The 20,316-nt window shown below is 45.5% G+C and overlaps 1 protein-coding gene across 3 annotated transcripts in view; it reads right to left on the reverse strand.

The window, feature by feature from the left end:
• The window catches only part of COL5A3 (collagen type V alpha 3 chain), an 899,023-nt gene that overhangs the window by 277,276 nt on the left and 601,431 nt on the right, over positions 1–20,316 (reverse strand). For all 3 annotated transcript variants that reach the window (XM_069604041.1, XM_069604040.1, XM_069604039.1), the window contains one exon: positions 2,138–2,245. In XM_069604041.1, coding sequence (XP_069460142.1) covers positions 2,138–2,245 — 108 coding nt within the window. The remainder of the gene's footprint in view (positions 1–2,137; positions 2,246–20,316) is intronic.

The following is a 20,316-nucleotide window of genomic DNA, read 5'->3' on the forward strand; positions in this document are numbered from 1 at the left end:
GCAAACAGTCAAAATGCCGTTTTGATTGTTTATTTCTCGGGAGGATAGCTCAGGGGCCACTCCCCTTGGAAGCAAGATGCCACGGAGCAACATAGGTTCGATCCCCGTCCACGCTTAGAAACCGCTGGGTATTAAGCACGTTAGAAATAAGCAGTTATAATTATAATAATGGCATGATAGTGAAATGTGCTGTGGGCACTAACATGCATGCTGGGAGCTTATACTAGACTACCCACCACACATGTACTCATGGGGCAGTGGCCAGAGCATTATTTGCGCCCAGATCTCTGACAAATGCACGGGTGATGATTGTGGTTGATTGAGTGCTTTATTTTCGTCAAAAACTATAAGAGCACTACATAAAAAGATTTTAAAACGACTTCATACATCATCATCACATAATATATGAATTAAAGTGAAAACGTATCCCATTAGAAGATTATTTTTTAATGATTTCAGTCAACTTCAGGCCACAGCTAGAAGAGTTTGAAACTGCAAAAAGCATTGAGACATATTTTGGGATCTCGCAGAAGTCTAGAGATTCAACCACAGTAGTAATATTATTAAAATGTTTACATGGGCCCCAGCCATATACGTCTAATGTCAATGAATACTGGACAAAACGATAACAATGGCATTCGCCCTCTTTTGCTGCTTTACTCCTTGGGCAGCTATGGGACACATAGTCAGAGGGAGGATAGCAAGGTGGAATTGTATATATAGGTTTCTTTCTCTTGGTGAAGTAATATAGGACAAATATGGTTCAAATCCTAATTGCATTCTAATGTATTTCTTGACAGTAATCTTACTTTCATCCTTCAAGGAATCCGCCTTTTCCCAATCCCAATATGATTTCTTTATCCACCTTCGATCACCATGGTGAACGATTCCAAGATTGTCCCAGAAGGCACCACAGCCGAGTTTACATAGGGCTGCCTTAACATGCATGAACCGTGCCCATGGTTTGGCATGATTATTTGTAAGGCGATCCTGAACAGTACCTCCATAATCTGCTAAATCCTGTGTGACCCATAGTTTGGAACAGACGAGGACAGGTTTAATTTGTGTGTGAAACCCAATGCCCAATTGACATCGCGTCTTCCTTACCGCTGTACTAAGGACTTCAAAGGGCAAGCCTAATAACTTTCTTTGTGAATATGTCGACCTGTGCATCTAAGAAAGCGCATCCTCTCTGCTACATTTAGATGTCCGGTTCTGTCATCAGTGCTTTGGTTACAAACAGATCTTTTCTTACATTATTCATTCTTCCTGTATATGTACATGTCTTAATCCTGATGCACTCACCTAAACCAGGGGGTTCATTTTTCTTTCCACCCTCTTGTCCCTCCTCCCCCACCTGTTCCTCTCCATTTGTCCTGGAGGGTCTGTGTTTTTTTAATGTTGTTGTTAAACCCCTGTTTTAGCTTTATTGTTGCCTGATGGAGCCAGTGTCATTTCCTAGGAAATCTTACTCTTGACACTGCATATTAACTACTTTTCGAATCTGCTCCGCAGCAGTGATGGGTTGTTGTGTATGTTGTTTAAAGACAGAGAAATACAAGAAATCATGCAATCACTGCACCTACACAAATTTCTAATACGAAAATAGCGAACCTTTTGCTCCGCATTTCACCGCCAGTATATGTGGGGGTGTGTGTTAAGGTAGTAAACGGTAGGGGAGAATAGATGAGGTGCGAGGGGATCTCCCGCACATATACATGCAGTGAAAGGAAACATTGTTTTCGACATTTCCGTGTTCGAAATTTTGTTTTCACAGCCTTCTCTTAGATCCGAAATACAATGGTTCGAAATTAAAACAAAGAATTTAAGTAGAACTGATGGATGGAAACGCAATAGGGTATTGTAAGTTGTAAAAGCGAAATAATAGTGGGTGTAGAAGAGCATGAAAGCCACTGCATTTCTTTAAAGAAGTCCTGTGGCAAAGGACAATCTCAATGATTGTTCCAATCATCATGAAACTATTGTTACCATGCCAAACTACCTTCCTCCAAAATGCAAGAAATTCCAAAAGATGCTTTTCTTCATAGCCAACATCAACCCCATGTGGTGATTCTTTCCCAGCACCATACAACTACATCTGGCATTCAGGAAGTTTGGAAAAAATACATAAACTTACCTTGGCACCTTCCCTACCAGCAGCACCAGGCAGCCCCTGCTCTCCGGGTGATCCCGGGGAACCAGGATGACCTCTCTCGCCCATGGGACCGGTCTCTCCAGATTTACCCTGTAACATAAGAATGGCAAAGTCAATGCTCTGTTTGCCTTTGGCAGGGCTATGATCAAGCTTTGGTTTTCAAGGACACCACCCGCAAACTGTGGTGTTGCTGAATATTACAACCCTTTCCATCTTAAAAGGATTATTTCATTATCACTTTATGAGCCAACACTGCAGTGCAGGCGTGCAACACCGATGGGCTATTTGGGTTATATGCCCAATAAAGCGTAATGCTGTGCCCTCTCTTACAGGCCCTTTCGGGGCACAGCATGCGATGATCAATAGAACCTCAAGGACCAGCACCTATAGATATTGATATTGATTTTTTATTTCTATCGCGCTCATACACAAGTGTTTCAGAGCGCAACAAGGCAAGGGGGGGGAACAGGGGAGAACAAAACAGCGATCTTACTAGGCCCAGTGACATTGAGAATGCGCAAGTGCATGGTGGAGGGGGAGGGGAAAAGTGCATGGAAGGGGGGAGAAGTGGAAAGTGCGAAGCAGAGGAGAAACATAAATAACAATAAATAAATAAGAAAGGCAACAAACGGTGGTAGTGCAGCCATCAATTTGCAAGTGCTAGGTTTAAGGGAGCAGACAGGGTAGGTCTGATAAGTGCAGGAAGAAAAAGGGGGGGCTGTATGGCTACAGATACAGACCCCAGTGCAAGGGGTGGCCCAGAGACAGTGCGGGAGGGTGGCAGGGTGAGCAGGTACCTGGGCCCAGAGGACAGAGGGTGGCCAGGTGCACGGTGCCAAGAGAGAAATGATCAGCAGGGGAGAGCGGGAGCGCAGGCAGAAGAAAAGTGGAAGGTCTTGAGGTGCTTCCAGACCCGGAAATGGTTCTCCTCAAGTTTTAGAGTGGCAGGGAGGCTGTTCCAGAGGGAGGCCCCAGCCAAAGACAGAGATCTATCCCCAGCTCGTTTCTTTGAAAAACAACTGACCCTGAGGGAGTTGGAGGTCGAGAAGCGAAGAGCTCGAGAGGGGAGGTATTTGCAGAGGGATAGCTGAAGGTATTTTGCACCCAGGCCAGGACCCAGATGCACCTAGCAAATGTTTTCGACATTTCCTTTCAGCATGCTTAAGAAGAAATGTTGTAAACAAGTGATTTGGAGTACAAATAGGTGTTAAACAAGTAATTTCCAAGCCCTTTGTAATCTAAAGGACACTTACTTTTCTTATGTGTGCTACAGCTGATCGGAACAGTGATGGGATTTCTGAAAGCCCACACACAGCACCAGTAACCTACCAAATATCTGGTTTCTTCCAAGAAAAATGCAATCATAGTGAGTCTCAAATTGAACTCCTTCAGGTTTATGATGCATGTGGTGAGGCTTGTGTAGGTCGTATGGAAGGGTCTGCGGCTGAGCAGGATTGGGATACATGGGGAGAGGCGTGTGTAGGTCTCATGGAATGGTCTGCGGTAGGGCAGGATTGGGATGCATGGGGAGAGGCATGTGTAGGTCTCATGCAATGGTCTGCGGCGGGGCAGGATTGGGATGCATGGAGAGAGGCATGTGTAGGTCTCATGGAATATTGTTGCAATACCCTTCCCAGCAGACCAGGCAAAAACTACTGTGGATAAGCTTTGTGAAATCAAATAATTTTGGTTTTAACCCATACAAAACCTTCTCTCAGCAGTTTGTTTATGGCTTGGCATGCCATTGTATATAATGAAAGGTTGTTTCATGCACTGCCAGGTTGCTCTATGCCAGGGCACACATTCTGGGAAATGTGTAATAATTTCCCTATGGCTTCCCATCTGACTATCCACTGACCTATCAAAGACACTCCTACTGTAGCACCACTCACTGTCGTATGGGGTTATGGCACAATGCAGCTGGACATGCATCAGGAACTAGCAACTGGTAAAGCCAAGCACACACCACATTGCAACCACAACATTACATTTCAGACCGATAGCAAAAGAAAAGTGCATTTTGTCTTTAAAACCTGTGTCATTGACCTAATGTTCTTTATTTTACACCATTTGCTGCTAATTCTACACCAGATCCCCCAATCATTCCCAGGAGTGACCAGGAAGGAGATCCCATGCAAGTAAGTTTGACTCACCCACAAAGAGTCAGCTGTGGACTTCTAAAATGGTCTAAACTGCATAAACACTGAGTTCAGATCAAAGTGAAGTATAACAGTTTGGGAATCGTATATAAACCCTGAGCTAGTTTGATTCCTTCTAACAATAAGGAATACATTGCTCACTAATGGTCATCTTAAAGTCTAGCATCTAGGATTCTGTTCATACCTACACGCAGAGACGTTTTTATGGGAGGGCAACAGGGGCACTTTCCCAGGGCCCCCACCTTGGAGGGGGGCCCCACAAAGCTGCCTGATCTGAAGAAGTAAGATTCCATTGTTCACTAGTCCTAAATAGCACACATCAGGACATTTTATGGGGTGCTGCGAGGATCTAAACACATTGCCTTTCTGTTTTGACAAGTGCATCCTGCCTTGATCAATTCATCATGTATTGCTTTCTGTGTTCACTGTGGTATACGTAGTTAGTATGTTCCTTACGGCACAACTCTTTAGCATTGTTTCCTTCCTGTGGGAATTATGTTGATCATGTGTAAGAGGCAACGGTGAAATGCATATTGATACATTGAGTGCCACAATGGTTCAGAAGTTAGCTCAGTGTGTGAAGCACCCATTGCAGAGATATGTGTTCATATGCAAAGTTAGAATATCACATTCCAGCAAGGCTGGTGGAGCCTTTCTTATGTCTGAAGTTTATAAACCTGCCTGCATATGTACTTGGTTTTGCAGAACAACATCTGCTATTATCAGGAATGTACCTGCACCAGATAGGGGTTGCTATAAAAACTAACATATCATCTGTATGGTGAAGGTCTAGAAATTGGTTTGTTCAGATGGGGTGTTGGGAAACCTAGGCAATCGCCTCCAACGATGGTATAAACTGCTAGGTTAGGTGAATAAGTATCCAAACTCAAGACTATGGAACAAAAGTGTTCATGCTTGTATACTGGATTTGCCAGCAGTCGATACAGTGATCCTGGTCAAATCATCTAATATATTTTACATTACTGTGCTGTCTTCTATGAGGTTTGCCTTCTTGCATGCTGCTAGTATCGTTTAGCCCATTACTTACTTATGTAGGCCATTTGGGTGGAAGGGTTGGTAGACAGAAGATAGCGGACCAGATGTTGCTGGCATCAGGCAAGCACATTTTAAAGTCTGCTTGTTTGACACACAAAACGGTTTGCTTTTTTGTAAAAGTCGAAGGTTTTATGCACGTTTATAAATGATAATGTCACAAGCCATTGTTTTGGAAGTATTTAAAGTTTTAAAATATGAAAGAAAACACCAGATTAAATGTTTTAAATAGCATTGATTGGTATGCTGGTACTTCCCTTGATGATGGAGAGAATTAAGCTATAACCATTCCCATTTTGCATAACACCGTTCTATAATATTTTGTTTAAAAATTGTCATGTTTGGTAATGTGATTTGTGTACTTTCCAAGTCCGTTTTTATAAAATGAGATTGTTTTAGTTCATGGTAAGAAATGGAAAAGAAAGTGTTCAAATGCAGAAATTGCAGAGTTGGCAGAAATCCCAGCTTCAACCCTTCACACAGACACTTCACCCCTTAACCAATGTGTGATCCTGGGCATCTCATTTAATCTTTTATTGCCTAACCTCTCAATATTGCCACTCCCTAAACCTTTAAAAATTGCCAGCCCTTCAGAGTGATTTCCTTCCCATGGTGTGATCTTCATAAAAGACATATTCATGGTTTCATTGGCTATAGGGTTGCTTACACTTTAATAGTGAGCATGTTTATATTGCACCTCACAGCCATTTGTTCCTTTGAAATCTGATGGCAACACTATTTGAAAACCATATCCCACTTCTAATCTTAGTCTCTCTAGATAAAGACTCCTTCCTGGTAGCTTCTAATCTGCATCCACTATCCATGCCATGGTATGTGTAGATTTTCTTTCCTTCCAATTGGTCTCCTCTGTTCATGCATGAGCACTTTTGCATTCTCTGAGGCAGCTAATGTGAGTTCTCTGTCTATTATGGGTTACATGTACCTTTTACATACAGTTCTGCATTAATACTACAGGCTGCATACCTTCCTGGATGCTACTGATAAAAAAGTATCCTGTATGTACTAGAACAGTAACCTCTTCGTAGACTGCTAATGGTGCTACTTGTTTATCATTCTGATTACAGCAAGAATGAAGAGGGCAAGGGGTTTTTAACGGAAGTAAACGTGCTTTTTATGCTGCGAGACAGCATATCAACCTATAGGTTGTGAGCCTGACGGGTGGGGTGTTGGAGGCACGACCGATTTTCTTGATCCCTTAATTCCTTTGGTTTGGTGGAGGAGGGCCCCAAAGATGTCTGTGCCCAGGGCCCCAAAAGTGCTTAAGATGGCCCTTCCTACACGACTCAATTTCGTTTTTATTCTTTGGATATTGTCATGACAATCCCAAATGAAATCCCTGTTTGGTTAGGGGACACTTCTCCAGCATTGGATCTTTCATAGATTCAGATGCTTGAATATTCCCCGTCGTCAGACTGGGAATCCTCGGTGATAAATTAAATAATAATAATAATAATAAATTTTTTTTTTATATATATATATATATATATATATATATATATATATATATATATATATATATATATATATATATATATATAAATATACACTGCCACCTAGCAGTGCATGTACATAGCCCATTATAGCCTATGAGCCACTTCATTGTGTAGTCCCTCCACCTCACTTTGGTCCTTTATGGCCCCAGCCAATGAGGGTGGCAGGGCTTAAGCTCCGCCCCCGGCAGCCATCTTCAGATTTTTCACCGCAGTCTATCAGACACAGGGAATCCTCAAGCTCTCTGAGCTTTTCCAAATTCTTTCTACTTTTGTGTGGAATATATTTGTAAAATATATTCCATCTTGTTCCCCTTCCTAGGGGCTTTCTTTCCAATTAACCTTGGTGGCAAAACTTGTTGTTTTCCTCTCAAAATCGTCGACTGAACTTCTCTTCAGAAATGGAGGCACCTCAGGCTGTCAGGAAGCCTTCCCTGTTCAGGGACTGCACGAGGTGCACGAAGAAATTGGTTTACTACAAGGACCCCCACGAGCATTGCATTTATTGTCTGTACCCACATGACATTAAAAAATGCGAGATTTGTAAAACTTTTTCCACCAAGACCCTTCATGACAGGCATAGAAGACTCCTTTCATACCTGGAATCCAGGGATCAATCTTCGGACGAAGAGTCTGTCAGAACAGCTCCTGTCCAATCCAGCACTCCATCTGAGAGGCAAACTTCAAAGAGAAGGGCCTCTTCAGTGGAAAGGAGTTCCTCTCCCAAATCCAAAAAGAGGAAGCTGGGATTGATACCCTTTCTGCCTCCAGTTGACCTTTCAAGCCAGAAAAAGTCAGCAAAATCTGCCTCCAGAGGTAAGGAGGAGTTTGCAAAAAACGGGGGGGGGCAGTCGTCGACGGGTAAACCGCCCACGAATGAAGGGAAAGGTAAAGGCCCGTCATCGGCCATACCGTCGACGAAACCAGCATCGACGACGAAGACGCTTAAGACATCGTCGACAGTTAGATCATCGTCATCGGACATGTCGACCACGAAGCAATCGTCGACGAGCAAGAAACACCACTCGTCCACGAAGCATTCATCCATGACGCAGTCGTCCACGGAGCACACTCCACATTCGTCAACGAAGCCCTCGTCGACGGGAAAATGTCAGTCGTCGACGACGAAGCCCTCGTCGACGGGAAAATGTCAGTCGTCGACGAAGAATCCCTCGTCGACTGGAAAATGTCAGTCGTCGACGACCGGAAAATCTCAGTCGTTGGCGAAGCCCTCGTCGACGGAAAAATCTCAGTCGTCGACGAGAATAACACCATCCATAACTCCTTCAGAGGCAGCAGTTACAGAGGATTTACTGCCTCTTACTCTTGAAGCTCCTGTCATTACAAGCAATATCATTGAGAAGGATACTGTAACTGAACCTCTGGTGCAGCAATTTTCACCTTTGGGGCACATGGCAGAACTTCCGGATATAATTCTTCAGGAAGAATTCTCTGATGCAGAAGTGGTGGAAGAGTCCATCGGTCCCTTACCAAAACAACACAGCCCTCCTTGGCACCCGTCCACGGGAGAATCCGGATATCCTCATGACCCGGTGCTCATGTTATCCGTGCAGAGGATTGTAGAAGAATTTTACAAACGGCAAAAGGAGAAGCAAGTTCCGATTAATCCCATTCCTAGAGAGTCATCCCCGATTCCAGGCACTTCGGGTTGCTCTCCTTACAGGAGTAGACCACAAAAACGGATGAGATCCCCTGCTCGAAGACCGAGGAGCAGCACCCACAGTGCTTCACCTACAAGAGTCCCGTCACCACAGTCATCACACAGACCGCGATCTCCGGACGTAGATCCCACCATGGTACCGTCCACCATCTCGGTATCAGACTGGCAGGAGGATCCTTTTGGTGAATTTTCAGAACCAGAAGAAGGAGAAATAACTCAGGAGCCAGACGCACACAGTGATTGGGATGACTACGTCGTCGAGAAGCCCAGGAGGAGAGACTCGCCGGGCAAGGCCTCACCTCCGGATGATCTCGTTTCTTTCCACACCATAATAGGTAAAGCCGCAGAACTGTTTAAAATTCAGGTTTCTTCGGAGGAAAGGCAATCAGTGCTCTATGAGCACAGGGACAAACGAAGGAGGACAGTAACCACAATTCCCCTCCTCGATACCATCTGGGATTCCGGATCCAAGATCCTTTCTAGGCCCTTATCGACTCCGGCGTTGGTGTCCAGGCCAGAAAAGAAATATAAAGCTCCGGATTCGGCACCGCTTTGTTTAAGGGGTCATACGAAACCGGACTCAGTTATTACAGTGGCGGCCAGAAAGAAACTCGCCAACCCCTCCTCACCCTTGTCGGCACCACCGGATAAGGACGGACGCAAATTGGAAGCCATGGGCAGGAAAGTTTCATCTTCTGCATCGCTTACAATCAGAGCGGGTAATGCACTGGCCATGACCGCACGATTCGATCGCGAGCTTTGGCTCCGCATGTCTAACTTGGCGAAACAATTACCACCGGAGCTCCAGGAGGAGGCAAAATCCATTATCGCGGACGGTGAAGCAACATCGGATCACATGATCGACGCGGCAGTTGATGTGGCCGAATCAGGCTTCAGGCAGATGGCGCACGGTACAGTGCTCAGAAGGCAGGCCTGGATGAAGGCTACTAACTTTAGACCTGAAGTTCAGGCGCAGATTCTGGACATGCCATTTGACGGTCAAGATCTTTTTGGGAAAAAGATAGACGACCATTTGAAAGCAATCAAGACAGACACTGACACAGCCAGAGCCATCAGTTCTTTAAAGGACAAAAATAAGGACCATCGGTCTTTTCGTCCCTTTAGAGGTTCATCTTCCAAATTCAGGGGATACAGTCGTTCCTCTTCCTATGGTCAGAAAGCACAAGGCGGCACGTACCAAGGCAATAAATATCAGTCATCCAACAGATACGCCCATAGAGGCAGACGCGGCTCCGCCCAAGGGAAGTCGCAAGGCAAGCAGAACTGACGACCAATCTCCCCCCCCCCTTCGCCACGCTCCGGTGGGGGGAAGGGTGAGCCAGTTTTTCCAGCGCTGGCGGTCAATTACATCGGACAAATGGGTGTTACAGGTGATCCGAAAGGGCCACACCTTAGAATTTCTGGACCAACCTCCTTCCCTGCCTCCAACATCTCGCAGAGTGCATATGCTAAAACAGGTCATGTCCGAAGTGCAAAAACTGCTCCAGAAGGCAGCAGTGGAACCAGTTCCTTATTCTCAGAGGGGAAAAGGTTTTTACTCCCGATTCTTCCTCGTCAGAAAGAAAAACGGTCAATGGAGACCCATCTTGGACCTAAGGGCGCTCAACAAGTTCATCAAGCGCATAACTTTCAAGATGGTGGCTCTACAAGGGGTGCTACCTTGGTTAAACAAGCACGACTTCTTGGCCACTTTAGACTTGGAGGATGCTTATTTCCACATCCCTATCCATCCAGCACACAGGCAGTTCCTCAGATTCACAGTGGGAGGGCTCCACTTTCAGTTTCAAGTGCTTCCGTTCGGCCTAAAATCGGCGCCAAGAGTTTTCACGAAATGCCTGGCACCGGTAGCGGCAAGTCTCAGGAGAGCAGGAACGGACGTTTTTCCATACCTGGACGATTGGCTGATAAAGGCAAGTTCAGCTGCAAAGGCTCGTTCGGCAGTGTCAAGGACGGTCAACCTCCTAAAAGAGTTAGGTTTCTCCATCAATCAGACGAAGTCCTGCCTCGTCCCCAGCAAGGTAGCTCTCTTCCTGGGAGCCGAGCTAGACTCCAGCATTCCCAGAGTGAGACCATCCACAGAGAGAATAGCAGCGATTCTACGCTTAACTTCGAACTTCCTACAGAAAGAGACAACATCTGTGCGCTCTTACAAATCCCTATTGGGCATGATGTCATCATGCATATTCCTCATACCAAACTGCAGGCTTCGCATGAGGCCGGTTCAGGAAGCTCTGGACCACCAATGGAAACAAGCTTTCGGAGGCTGGGAAGACATTGTCCAGATTCCATCGACGTTGCACAAGGCCCTTCTATGGTGGAACGCTCCGAGGAATCTTCTACAGGGAATGCCGTTTCAAGCACCGACGTCGACCCTCCTGCTGCGGACGGACGCTTCCTTATCAGGCTGGGGCGCTCATCTTGCGGACCTCCAAACCAAGGGATCTTGGTCGGCACAAGAGTCCCAACTCCACATCAACGTGTTGGAGCTCAGGGCCGTAAGGTTAGCGCTGAAAGCCTTCCTACCGGTTATAGCTGGTCAAGTTCTTACAGTCCAGACAGACAACACGACCTCCATGCACTACACAAACAAGCAGGGAGGCACGAGGTCTCAGATTCTGTCGCAAGAAGCCCAACAGCTATGGGCATGGGCCTTGCGCTACGGGATACAGATCAGGGCAGAGCACCTTCCAGGAGTGGACAATGTTCTAGCGGACAGATTAAGCAGAGAATACACAGCGTCACACGAGTGGGAACTGGACGAAAAAGAAACCCAACGGATCTTTGCCTTATGGGGCCATCCGCAGATCGACCTTTTCGCCACCAGGAACAACAAAAAATGCAAAAGATTTGCGTCAAGATACCCCGAGCACCAATCGCTGGGAGACGCGTTCTCAGTGGATTGGTCGGGGAAGCTCCTCTACGCCTTCCCACCCATTCCCCTTATGTCGAGGGTACTTCGCAGGGTGAAAGAACAGGTTTGTTCCTTGATTCTTATTGCACCCGATTGGGCACGGCAAGTCTGGTACCCGACGCTGAGACATCTATCCTGCAAAACCCCGATTCGTCTCAGATCACATCAATATCTACTGACACAACAGAACCGCAAGGTCCTCCACCACGACCCGAGGAGCCTGTCCCTCAAGGCATGGTTCCTGAGCAGCGTAAACTAATGCACCTAAAGTTACCATCAGAATGCTGGGATATCATCAGGGCCGCTAGAGCCCCGTCCACGCAACTCACCTACACCAGAAAATGGACCAGGTTTTCCAAATGGTGCGAGACCTCCGCGATCGATCCCCTCACGGCCTCGGTTGAGCAAATTCTGCCTTACTTGTTGCACCTGGCTAAATCAGGGCTCTCACTGTCCTCTATCAAGGTCCATCTGTCAGCCATAGCGGCCTACACAGTAACCGTGGAGACGCAAGCCTTACTCTCCTTACCAGCGATCAAGATCTTCCTGAAAGGACTGATGCGTACTTACCCGCCTACACCTACACCAGTTCCGGACTGGAGCCTCAACACCGTCTTAACAGCCCTCATGCAACCTCCCTTCGAGCCCATACATAGATGCGATATGAAATTCTTGTCCTGGAAGACATCCTTCCTGGTAGCCATCACATCGGCCAGAAGGATCAGTGAGTTGCAAGCTTTGTCTTCGGAACCTCCATTTACCTTGTTCCAGAAGGACCGCGTCATCTTAAGGCCTCACCCGAAGTTCCTCCCCAAGGTACTTTCGGAGATGTCCTTCACTGAACGCATTGTGTTACCAACCTTCTTCCAGAATCACGCTTCGGAAGCGGAAAGGACATTACACACTCTAGACGTTTCTAGGGTGTTGAAGTTTTACTTGCAAAGAACCAAGGAGTTCCGCTCCTCAAACCGGCTATTCATTTCCTTCTCTGGCCGTACCAAGGGCCAACACATATCCAAACAAAGTCTGGCTCGCTGGGTATCGTCCTGCATCACCCACTGCCATCAGTTAAAAGGCGACCCTTTAACTAGACCGCCGTCTGCGCACTCCACCAGAGGAAGGGCGGCGTCAACAGCATTCCACGCAGGGGTGGCCTTGAAAGACATATGCAGAGCTGCCACGTGGAGCACTCTACATACTTTCGCGAAGCACTACTGCCTGACTGAAGATACCAACAAAGAAACTGCAGTTGGACAGGCAGTGCTCCGCCATCTTTTTGCATAAGGTAGGACCAGCCTCCTTTCCCACCTTTCCCGAAGTATGTAACCGTTGTGTTGCTGCATGGTAAAGGTTTGATCAGAAATATGTTTTTCTGTAATTATGCATATCTGTTTATTATGGTGGCATGTTTTAACTGCTTGGTATTCTATTCAAGCATCTGAATCTATGAAAGATCCAATGCTGGAGAAGTCTTAGTTACTTACCTGTAACTGTATTTCTCCAGCATTGGTATCTTTCATAGATTCACATGCGCCCGCCCGCCTCCCCTGAGAGGCTGCTCCTATGCTCGGCATCCATCATACTGTAATCTCTACGGTTCAAAATCTGAAGATGGCTGCCGGGGGCGGAGCTTAAGCCCTGCCACCTCATTGGCTGGGGCCATAAAGGACCAAAGTGAGGTGGAGGGACTACACAATGAAGTGGCTCATAGGCTATAATGGGCTATGTACATGCACTGCTAGGTGGCAGTGTATATTTATATATATATATATATATATATATATATATATATATATATATATATATATATATATAAATATTTATTAAAAAAAAAAATATATTATTATTATTATTATTTAATTTATCACCGAGGATTCCCAGTCTGACGACGGGGAATATTCAAGCATGTGAATCTATGAAAGATACCAATGCTGGAGAAATACAGTTACAGGTAAGTAACAAAGACTTTCAACGAACGTATAATAATCATAATAAATGATTTTTTAGCAATTGAACTCATAAAACTTTCATGCGGAAAAGTTCTCAAAATGTTTTTCTTAACTCTGTGAGTAACTCTTTTTTCATATGAATGTATTTTGAAAACTTCCAGGCAGAACACTCGCTATTTCCTTTCTGTTCACTAACACACTTGCTGCCAATGCCATTTTCATTCCTTTTCCCTTCAAGCCCCTAAACATTGCAATCTACTGGCGCTCCATGCATGGCCCTCTCCATGTTCTGCCATTTTTGCTATCTCTGATCCCTAAACTGTAACCTCTTTAACTTTTGACTTCATTGTTGTATCTATCGAATGTCATCATTACTTCTATGTCTACTGTGTGTTCTTGTTATGTACAGGGCTTTGGGTTATAAATCACCCAAACCATGCAACATACAAGGAAACCATAGTTTCCAAAGACGGATGAGTGATTCACTTGCGATTCCTGATCAGACACTGTTCCCGATTTATCCGGAATATATAGGTGGAAGAACAGAATTACAAATATTGATTTTCATCTGTTGCTTTCCCACTTATTATCACGCTCAAAGCGTCACAGTGGACACGGAGGTGAAAAATTCCTTAAAAGCGCACAACGCATCGTTCGTCTTTATAAATGAAGATCCTTCGTTTTACCGCAGTCCTGTCCTTTATATTATGCTGTGTGCAGGGGCTGGAGGAGTAGACGGGAGTGCCGTTGTGCACTTTCAGTAACCTTTTAGGTCCATAAATAGCCTTTTCAGATGAAAGAACAGTACACGCAGTGTCAGGAATCTTTCAGGAAATTGGGAATTGCTCCCTTTTAACAGTTATTGATTGCCCTCTAGTGGGCATTGTAAAGTATAGCTCGAAGCGTTAAAGACTTGGACTTGCTGTTGTGCTCATTTTAGTAAAAAAGCTTTGCTCTACCTGTACAACGACAATTTACGTTGCCGTTCGCAACTAATCGTCAGGAATGAAATCTCCTTTTACGTTAAACACTGCACGAGGGGTGGATTGGGAACCAAAAGAGGCCCTGGACATAATTGCGATAACATTATGTGCTACTACTGACTTCTGCAATTGTATTCGCTCTCCACTCTTGCTTCTCCACTCTTTTTGACTGCTTACTTTCTTTTCTCTCCTCCTTTCCCTTCTCCCTTTTCCTATCTCCTCCCCTTACTTTCTTCTATGCACTTACTCTATCAGAATTGTCCCTGGACCTAATATGATAGCAACCTCGTCTGTTTCCTCCACCCTCCCATTACTGTTTTTTTCCTCCCCACGACCCCTCCAGCACTATCTGAAATGTCGTCAGGCCTAGTATGATAGTCACTTGTTTTGTTCCTCCCCTCCCTTTCTGCACCCCTCTCCCTCACCTTTTGGTTTTCTCCGGCTGTACCAGAAATGCCGTCAGGCCTAGTACGGTAGTCGCCTGTCTGTTTCCGTTTCCTTCCCACTCTCCCCCTCCTTTCCTTATCTATGTCTTAGCTCTTGCACTATCTGAAATGTCGTCAGGCCTAGTATGATAGTCGCTTGTTTTGTTCCTCCCCTCCCTTTCTGCTCCCCTCTGCCTCACCTTTTGTTTTCCTCCGGCTCTACCAGAAATGTTGTCGGGCCTAGTACGGTAGTCGCCTGTCTGTTTCCATTTCCTTCCCACTCTCCACTTTCCTTCCTTATCTATGTCTTAGCTCTTGCACTATCTGAAATGTCGTCAGGCCGAGTACGTTGTTATGTTATGTTATGTTATTTTGCATTTATATAGCGCTTCATGTACCATTGGTATGGTCTGAAGGCGCTAGTAGGTTGAACGCCCTTGGGAACCGAAGTTCGGGTCAGTAGAGAGAGTTCAAAGGTGCGTGTGCGCACCAGATATGTGTGCAGCTGGTGCGGAATTCGTGTGGTAGCTGCTTCTTAGCGGCAGGTGTGGTGGTTGAGAGATCAGGAGTATGTGTTCGCTCTGGCAGAATTTATCCAGACCAAGAGTGGCTGCGTTAGGCCTGAGGAGAACGCCTGGCTGGGGGGGGGTGAAACCAGCAGTGTTTACTTAGAGTGATGGGGAGTGAGCGGGAGATGTTGATATGAGAACAGTTATACCAAATGGTGTCATAGTATCTCTGTGTTCTAGTTGAGTGGTGGTGTAAAGAAGAGAGTAAGCCTGGGGTGTGGTATGATATAAGCCCTTTCAAATGTTCCCTGCATTCCAAAGCATATTATGTACGTCACGCAATTCTATGCGATCAGGTCAGTTCTATGCAATTTTTATTCATTTCAGGCGTTCAAGATTGCCCTACACACTCCTGTCTGCTCGACACACTCAGGCACTCTAGTCTGCCTTGCGCGCTCTAGTCTATCCCTCATTCTCCAGTGTGCCCTACGCATGCTCTCATGTATTCCATACGCATGCACTCCAGTCTACCCCACGCATGTACTCCTGTCTGCCTAAGCACTCGTCCGCCCTGTATACTCGTACGCTCATCCGCTCCCCCACACTCATCTGCTCCCCCCACACTCATCCGCTCCCCCCACACTCATCCGCTCCCCCCAATCATCGGCTCCCCCCACTCATCCACTCTCCACACTCATCCGCTCACCACACTCATCCGCTCTCCACGTTCATCTGGTCTAAGCGATCATCCAGTCTATACGTTCGTCCGTTCAGTATAGTCATCAGTTCTACGCCCTCTTGCGTTCTGTTCGCTACTCTGTATTTACATACTCATCAACTCTACACGTACTCATCAACTCTACACCCTCGTCCGCTCTACACACCCAACCACTCTACACACTCATTGGCTTTAGTATGTTCATCTATTCCATCCGATCTCCATACTCATTTGATCTTTCTAGTCGTCTGTGGATTTACTAGACACGGGCGAGTGTATTTACAACTGAAGTGAACACAGACTGGCTTACTTTTTTTCTCTTCCACTTTCTTCTCCAAGTACGATGTATAGCGCCCCTCTTTCATTCCCTTCTGGATGTGCTTGTAGTATGGGTAAAGATAGTGGTCGAATCTTAGAAAATCAAACTGAGAATTTTGTGCCTGCTTGGTTTTCAGCATGATCTCAAACTGTGCTCCTTGCAGGCAGACACATTTTGCAGTACGTTCTATGATGGCATGCATTTTGGCTGTTGGTGGCAACTCAACATCAGAGTTGGGGGATGTGACTACAGCCTTTGGAACGGGGGATTAACGCTATTAGCCCCCTGGGTCGCCAAAGCGCTATCCCGAGGTATTAAAGGATGTGAAATTAACAATAGTTAATTTCACATCCTTACAGTTCATGGCCTGTAAGAACGTGGTTGTATTTTCCCTTGTTCCCTCCCTTGCCTTGAAGTGCTTTGAAACACATTGTGTATAGGCGCTATAAAAATAAACGATCATCATATCAATTATCAAAGTGGCCCCAGAGTGTGAGCCACCCCGACCCCTTCCCCATAAGAGCATCTGGAGAGAAAAAAATAGGTAACAACACCGAGGGGTCCTGCAATGGGAAGGCCCACAGGGAAATCTCCAGTAATCCGTGTAGGCCAGTAGGGCTACATATACTGATAGCCCATACTAAACCTGACGCCACCTGCATGCTTCCCTGGCGATTCTCTAGACCATGCAATGGGAAAATACTTAACCCATAGCTGCGGTTCATAGAACTCAGAGGTGTCAATGCGCTTTTCACTTAGTGCCACTCATTACATGAGTTGATTTCACTAACTCATCAATAAGATTATGGTGTTAATCCCCCGTTCCAAGGGATTGGACGGAGGTTAGTGGTCCGGCAGCCTAAGTTATCGGCGCGATCGAAGTGCGAGCGGATAAGGAGGGCTCTGGGCTGTTAACCCCTGCTCCAGCCTTTGGTACGGGGGATTAACGCTATTAGCCCCCTGGGTCCACAAAGCGCTATCCTGAGGTATTAAAAAGAAAAAAACAAATTCCTTTGTTCAACAGGACGTTGCGCGCGTACCGGTGAGCGAAGGAAAATACTTTTCAAAGATGGCCACCATGGAAAGGGAAGTGGGGCTCCGTACCACCATGGAAAAGGAAGTGGGGCTCCATACAGAGCCCTACTTCCCTTTCATGGCGGCCTGCGGGAGTAGAGCAGACGATGTGGCAGCAAGTCCCACTGTAGGTGAAATAAGGTAAGTTGGAGGGGGATACCAAAAATTTAAATAAAAGCGGACCGCGTTTGGGAGAAGATGGCAGTGGGTGGAGCCGGCCGTCAGGTGGCATTGAAGCAGGCTTTGACCGGCGGTTCAAGCCCACATTCCTAACCACCTGATTGGCTGGCACCCCCACCAGGGTGCTAATACCCAGAAATATGGTGCAAGTGACCTGCAGAGAAGAGTACGATAAGTGGACCTAATCCAAAGATCATTTCTAATACTGGCGTCTGTCAAGAGTCAACAATGGACACAATTTACCACTTTCTGCTGGTGGGGACACCCATGAAAGGGAACCCCCACCTCCCCCACCACTGCGGCCTTTTCATACTCTGATACTCTGCTGGTAGAACATGCTTTCAGGAGGAATTCCCTGATTCTCAGTGAAATGCACCTGTAGCCAGGAGAGTTTTCCCTGTGCGTGGTCTCTTCTGTGAGCAAGACTACAGGTAGGAAGTTTAAACCCTTGCCTGCATTGCTGCTCTTTGCTTATAGATCATATATTACTTTCCACACCTTAAACGTACCGGCGGGGGCATTTTAAAACCACATTAGCTGGCCACTTTTCTTTAAAGAATATCTCCACCAATGTATATCACAGTCCATCTTCAATGGGCTGAAGCAAATGTGTGGGAAGGCCACTTGCATATGTGAGGTGGGTCAGACAGAGTCCCTTGCAGCTAACAGCTCCTTCCCTTTCACACCAATTCTCCTCTCAGACAGAGTATTTGCACATGGACGTCATTTGGTGGTAGCTAGGGGTATTGCCTTTGTTACCCCTAGCCTAATGGGCTTTACACTCAGATGTTAACATGTGATTTATTGCTAATTGAAAAGACAGCCTCATTTGAAATGAGGCGGAGTGGTCAATCATGCTGTAAAAGCAAGGTGCACTACATTTACACCGTGATTTACTTCTGGGCCTCATTTTGATGAAGTGACAGAGAAAGGAGATGAGACTTCTACCGAATGTATCCCTCCTCTGTCTTCTCAGTACTTACGTTTTACACCTGCGTGACTTTTTCATGCAGGCGTGAGTTGAATGAATTCCTTTCGAATCCATCTTGGTTCAGCACCTGGCCAAGAACAGACGGAATCCATAGGAATTCATAAGTAAACACTGCCTGGAAAGCGCACTTGCAGGCAGCGTTTACTTTGTCACAAGAAAGAATAGAAAATGAGAAACGTAAAGCGAGTTTGCCATGCTTTCACTCTTTCCTTCTTCCCTCTGCCTAAAGGCGGTTTAAAAATGCATTCAGGGGACACAGCAGCATGTTTGTGCTAATGTTGGTGGAACTGAGATTTGATATAAAATGACCCTGCCTGGACACCTGAAATAAATCACCTGGCACTAACGGGGTTATTTTCTAGCAGATTCTGGAGACCACCAAAGGTCACTGTATGCAATTTTAAACATTCACAAGGCAGAGAGTAAAAATACGCAAGGCTAACTCACTTTTACACTTTCGTTTTACTCTTCGTCGTGTGAAAAAAAATGCTTTGCAGGTGGCTTTAATTAATGGACACTTGTGTCATCTGCATGGCCTTGAGCAGGTGCAAAACCCCGGCGGATTCAATAGGAATCCATTCATGTTGTGCCTGTGAGGATGTCAGCAACATAGAGATCTGATCTGCCCCGTCCCCCTCCTCTTCCTTGTCAGGGCTGGAAAATAGGGCACAGAGGTAAATCAGCACGTTAAAGCATGACACTTTGCGTTGATGTTCTAATTTACCCCTTGCCCCGTTTAAATGCACGCTGTAGGTGTGCTTAGTTCAATTAATCTTTTTAAAATGATGACTACTTTTAGAAGGGAGACAAAATAGCGCGTGCCGTGCCATCTTCAGAATTATTATAGTGCGGTAGCTGTATTACAATGCATCTATTTGTGTGTGTCTGTGTGTGTGTTCACATCTGTGTTTTTAGTCGTTTAAGTGTGATGTTTTATGGATTATTTGTGACACTTTTGTCAACTATACAAAGCAGGTATTTTTTATATAGTTTTGTACATATAGGAATGTACATATGTTATACAGTATGCACTTATGTGGATAGCTGGAAGGATTCAGTGATTACCACCAGTTATTGTGTTTCTTCTGCATCCCATCAAAATAAATCACACACCCTTTACCAAACAGATTTTGATTACGTTTTTTTTTTTGTTGAATCTTCAGATTCATTTAGAATGTGTTTTGGTGCTTCACTTATACGCTTTATTGAACACAAGCAACTGTGTCTGTCTTGAAAGCACACACTATTAGTACGTTGGTGGCAAATTAAAGATGTTATGGTATTAGATGTGGTCTATTGGGTACACAGGCGCAAAGTCTGGTTTCTTCACCTGCCAAACATGTGTGATCCTGGGTAAATCGCCTTACCTCATAGGGCCTGAATTCTGAAATTGAGGTGATTAAAGGTAATTGTTAAGTGTGCACCATAAATTAAACAAGCAAGCTAAATCATGAATCTAGAATTTCGGCCCATAAGATTTATCACTCGTTTACTGCGAGTGCAAAAATACAGACTAGAAAAGTACCTCGTTTCTTTTTTTGATTTTCGAAGGGGTTACATGTGGGGGGTTGGGTAGGGGCACTTCATTATGTAAGGGCCATGGGAGGCTTTGGGGGGTCTCCTCTGCATATTAATGCTCGAATCCCCCCAAAAATCTGCATTTTTGTAGTCTATATT

The sequence above is a fragment of the Ambystoma mexicanum genome, chromosome 3q (assembly GCF_040938575.1).
Source record: "Ambystoma mexicanum isolate Mex_15411 chromosome 3q, UKY_AmexF1_1, whole genome shotgun sequence".
In the NCBI taxonomy this organism is placed as follows: domain Eukaryota; kingdom Metazoa; phylum Chordata; class Amphibia; order Caudata; family Ambystomatidae; genus Ambystoma; species Ambystoma mexicanum.